We start from the raw sequence: 5,561 nt of genomic DNA on the forward strand, positions 1-5,561 counted from the left end.
TTTTTTTTTTTTTGACAACAATAGAATCAGCTCAAACGAGCCAATTTAGAGGAAAAGAGTTCACAAACAAAACATGCTGCGGTGACAGTCGTGCTTGGCGTGCCAGGGAATCCGCTTTGACATTGGCAGTACGTGAGACCAGAGATAGAGAGAAAGAAGAGAACTCCACCTGATCTATCATGATGTCGTCGAGGTAGGGAGTGAAAGCCGGCCATTCATGAGGAGAAGACACCATCTTCACCAAATCAGAACAATCCGTATAAAATACCACGTCCCGGTAATCATGTCCAATCATGCAACGCATAGCCCAAATGAGAGCTTCTACTTCAGCATGGAGTGGAGACAAACTTTTCCGGAAATTGGTAGCTCCCATGTCCGTTCTCGAATCTTGAGTGGAAGAACAAAACCAACCTGCACCTGCAAGAGCATTTGTCGCTTTCCAAGAACCATCAACAAAACACCGATAGCCTGTAAAAGAGGAAGGACAAAAAGGGGTGAGCCCCCTTTGTCTAGAAAAAGGGACAAGGGGAGCGTGTGGTTGATCCTCATCCTCCACCTCCACCTGAGCCTGTAACCAGACATTCGCCTCCCCCTCCGCCAACCAAATGACATCCAGTGGATTTTCCAACACATTCTCAAAAACACGTGCATTTCGCGCTTTCCAAATATACCACATAAGCCACAGGAACACAGATGCCTGAGAGCCCGGATTAGAAGAACCTAAGAAATGGTCTACATTAGCATAAATAGACTCTGTCGGGAAAGAGCCAGGACCTACAGGAACCTGAGCTAAAGCACATGTCTGCCGAGCCGGTGGGCATTGGAAAATAGCATGATTAATTGTTTCCTCTTCAGCCCCACACCGTACACATGCAGGGTCACAGGAAATACCACGCCGTCGGAGATTTGCCGATACCGAAATACATCCTGTCAAAACCTGCCACATAAAATGTTGAATTTTTGGTGGACAAGAGACATCCCAGACAGCAGCCAGCAGAGGTGTTATCTCTGGACCCACTCTAGGGACCCTCGTAAGCTGTGGAGCATAACGACGATCCACTTCATAGCCAGATTTAACAGTGTACTTTCCTGATTTCGTATAATGCCAACCCATGGAGTCATCTAGTCGACGACTTCCTAAAGGAATAGCCCCTATCAGATCAACATCTTCCGGGGCAAAAAACTCCTTAAGCCTATCCATACGCCAAGTATTAGTGTGACAATCAATTAACTGAGAGATTTTAAGAGAAGGATCCTTAAGGGGACCCTTGCTGAACGCCGGTCTTGGGGATTGAGCCGGTACCCAGGGATCCGTCCATATCGAAATGGACTCCCCTGAACTGACCCGTATAATAAGGCCTTTATTAACAAAAGATCTAGCGGAAGTAATACTTCTCCACCCATAAGATGGAGAGTAAGAGCGTATCGGATCCATAGGGTTGGAATTGCGATAATACCTGCCCTTGAAAACCCGGGCAAACAATGTATCCGGGGCCTCAATTAGCCTCCACAATTGTTTTGCCAGCAATGCCGTGTTGAAAGCATCAACATTCCTGAAACCCAAGCCCCCCAACTGCTTACTGCAGCAGAGTTTATCCCAAGCTAACTAGTGCAACCCCCCAGACTGTCCTGAAGTACTCCACCAAAAATTAGCCACTGCACTCGTAAGTTTTGATGTGATTGTTTTCGGAATCCGAAAACAAGACATCACAAAAGTAGGGACCGCAGTGGCAACAGACTTGATCATCACCTCTTTTCCCCCTTTGGATAAAAGCTTCACTGTCCAACCCGTCGTTCGTCCCTAAAGGCGGTCCCGAACAAAAGAGAATACCTTTGTCTTAGACCCTCCGAGACTCTCCGGCAACCCGAGATAAGATCCCATCCCACCCAAATTCGAAATCCCCAAAACCCCCTGCATCTCTGCCCGAACAGCATCATCCACCTTATGACCAAGCTGAATCGAGGATTTGTCAAAATTTATTAACTGACCCGATACAGTCTCATACTATTTTAAAATATCCAAAATGACCTCACATTGAACCTTATCCGCTTTGCAGAAAAAAAGACTATCATCTGCAAAAAGCAGATGCGTGATTGGCGGACACTTGTTTGCGAACTTAATCCCTGTTATTTGTTTTTCCCGTTCTGCCCGCTTGATGTTTGCAACTAAGACCTCCGTGCACAAAATAAACAGATAAGGAGACAAAGGGTCTCCCTGCCGTAATCCCCTTTCCGGAACAATCCTACCATTAGGTTGGCCATTTAAAAGAACCTTATATTCAACAGAAGTGACACAAAACATAATCCGAGAAATCCAAATCTCCCCAAAGCCCATCTTCCGTAACAAAGCCTCAGTAAAACCCCATTCAACCCTATCATACGCCTTACTCATATCCGTTTTGATCGCCATAAATTTTCCTTTACACGATGGATTTGTGCGTAAACCATGGAACATCTCCTGAGCGATGAGAATGTTATCCGAAATCAATCGTCGTGGGACAAAAGCAGATTGTGTTTCTGAGACAAGCTCAGGTAACACTCCCTTCAACTGTTGACACATGATTTTCGAAATAAGCTTATACCCCACATTACACAAGCTAATAGGCCGCATTTCCGCCATCCTGGTTGGCTTAGCCACCTTCAGAATCAAGCAAATATGCGTCCTATTCAGACTTTTATCAAAAACCCCTTCTTCAAAAAACCGATTGACCATAGCCACAAGGTCCTCTTTGACCACTCGCCAAGCCTTCTGGAAGAACAAAGCTGTCATTCCATCTGGTCCCGGAGCCTTATCCGGAGACATCAAGAATAAGGCCTTGCGGACCTCCGCCACTATTGCTGGAGTTGTTAAACGATCGTTTACGTCCTCCGTTATTACCCTTTTCACCTCACTTAAGGCTTCCTGAAAATTAGACGGGTTAATAGAAGTAAACAAATCCTCAAAATACGAGACCGCCACCGAACAAATATCATCATCCTTAGTCGACCAAACATTATTCTTATCGTAGAGCCCAGTGATCCTATTACGAGCCCGTCGCTGCTTTGTTTGAGCTTGAAAATACTTTGTATTTTTAACCCCCACCTGCATCCATCAGTTACGACTTTTTTGATACCAATAAATTTTCTCATCATTATATGCGTCCCGCAAACGCCTGGTTAAATCAGTGATAACCCCGAGGAAACCGCATCATCCGCTTGGGCCACTTCCAACTGGCGTTTGAGGTCCTCAATAATGTCTCGCCCAAACGGAACCTGCTCCTTACGCCAATGAGATATAGCTCGTCGGCAATTCACAATCTTGTCCACAAAAGATGTCGGACCCTCATGCTGTCCCCCATTCCAGCCCTGCGAAATAGACTCCATCAGACCCGCCTTGCCAACCCACCTACGATCGAACATAAAAGTTCGTCTCCCACGCGTTCTCTTGGCTCCTATATTAACAATAAGCGGGGCATGATCCGAAGCGATCCGTGGCAAATATTCTGTAACCGTGTCCGGGAACAAATCATGCCAGTCCTCATTACCCAAAGCCCTATCCAAACGACAACGGATTGGTTTTTTATCCCGCCAACCCCTCCACGACAACCAATCTCCGAGGTATGGAAATTCCAAAAACCACAATCCCGAATCATCCCATTAAAGGAAAGAAATGAAGAAGCATGACGAAGTTTTCCCCCTCTCTTCTCATGATTACCTGTTAATTCATTTAGGTCCCCAATAATAAACCAGGGAGTCGACCGAGTTGAGCTTATCCTCAATAACCGTTCCCATACTAAATCCCGATTTTTAGGAACAGGATCCCCATAAATAAAAGTGAGATGAATTATTCGCCCTTTATAGGCAGCCTCAACATCAATTAAACGGTTTGACTCAAATAAAATTGACACATCAAAAATATCTTTATTATAAAAGAGAGCCAACCCTCCACTACAACCAATAGGTTCCACAGTTTTTAAATTTTTATAGCCAAAATGGCCTACAAATTGTTCCAAAAAAGAAAAAGTTTGCTTTGTTTCCATTAGAAATAAAAAGTCTGGCCTATGCTTATTCCATAGATCCCGGAGATTCCCGATGGTAGCCTTATTTCCGAGACCTTGACAATTCCAACTCATGATATTCATTTAAAAACCATTGGCTTTGGTGGTTTTTGCCCACCGTGACCCTCTTTAGGCCCTTCCTGGGCGTTAAGAGCATGCTCGCTTTCCCCAAGAGCTGGAACAGTCTGAGGAGGGCGTCGCCTTGGTGACAACAGCAGGTTAGCATTCCGCTTCTTCGTACTAACCCCCCTAAGAACCAAATGTCCTTTTCCTTTCTTCCCCTTCTCCCCTTGAGCCGCCTGAATATCCCCGCTAATCGGTGCCGCGAGAGCATCTCCTACATCATCCAACTCCACCAGATCTTTGTCAGCCCCCTCTTCAGTCAACAGATCATCTTCCTCCATATTAAAAAACTCCCCAGCAGTCTCCCCCTCCACCATAGGATCCTTATCCCCAACACCAGTACCATGTAACCCCAAGTCTCCAAAATCAAACTCCTCCACAATTGAAAAATCCTGAACAGAAATATCCTCAGTCAGAACCTCTCTCATTGGAACCTCAACATTAGGGGCACTCAAACCTGCCGCTGCAGCCGTGACAGTAGAAGAACCACCAAGTAAAAACCCCTCTTGCTCCGCTTACGCTTGTTCCTTAACATCCTGAACACCAACTGTATCCAGAGGAGGGATACCCGACACTGACCATGCCAACGCAATATCCGCATCTCCAGACGAACCATCAAGGATCTGACCTTTTTCAGTAGGGCTCTCCACCACTCCCATGTTGCCGTTAGACCATTCCTTAACTGTAGTATCCTGAAAAAGAGCCTTCTTAGCAGATTTTGGTTTTGACTGCCCTACCTCTGCCTCCCCTAACTCCTCCAAAACCGGTGGCAAAGCTGGAGCAACCTGGTGCCGAGCCTGACCCCTAGGGAGACCCTGCCTTCCCCGAGATTCCTAAGTGGAACCCGACCCAGAAACCCCCTTAGACGACCCCTTTCTACGGTACGAGTAGCCTGAATGAACCTCTGCTCTAGGTTTAGCACCCCCATGGTGAGACCCATTATGATTCCCCTTAGAAGCACCACCATAAGCAGGATTCCCCCCATGCGAAAACATAAGTTTAGTTTTCAAAAAAAAACGTAGGGCATTTTTAAAAATATTTCATATAGATAGGGTAGTTTACAGGAAAAAAGACCCCTCAACTTTTTTGTTAATTAATAAAAAAAAATTATAAAAAAAAAAATTACTATTGATTGGATGTTGTTCATAATGGGAATCAAAAAGAATTTATGAAAAATGTAAATAAGATAAAATCAAATATCCAAAAAGGGTGATACAATACACAATTTGGTGGGCATTATATGCTTTTGTATTCTTTCCCACGAGCTTACCCTCACGGCTCACGCAACTTTCGTCATGCTTCCAACTGATATACCACGTCATGCTTTTCTTGATTCCATATTATATATGCCATTTGCCTAAATTGATTCCTTAATACTACAGTAATTATACATAAATGCTT

The 5,561-nt window shown here is 44.9% G+C and overlaps 1 protein-coding gene across 1 annotated transcript; it reads right to left on the reverse strand.

The window, feature by feature from the left end:
- LOC104789549 lies at window positions 32-3,363 on the reverse strand. The gene is made up of 4 exons (XM_010515228.1): window positions 3,184-3,363; window positions 2,042-3,082; window positions 1,832-1,954; window positions 32-1,606 (listed from the first exon to the last, which is right to left on the reverse strand). The coding sequence occupies exons 1-4, from the start codon at window positions 3,361-3,363 to the stop codon at window positions 32-34; spliced, it is 2,919 nt and encodes a 972-aa protein (XP_010513530.1).

Source organism: Camelina sativa, chromosome 5 (genome assembly GCF_000633955.1).
Source record: "Camelina sativa cultivar DH55 chromosome 5, Cs, whole genome shotgun sequence".
Lineage (NCBI taxonomy): Eukaryota > Viridiplantae > Streptophyta > Magnoliopsida > Brassicales > Brassicaceae > Camelina > Camelina sativa.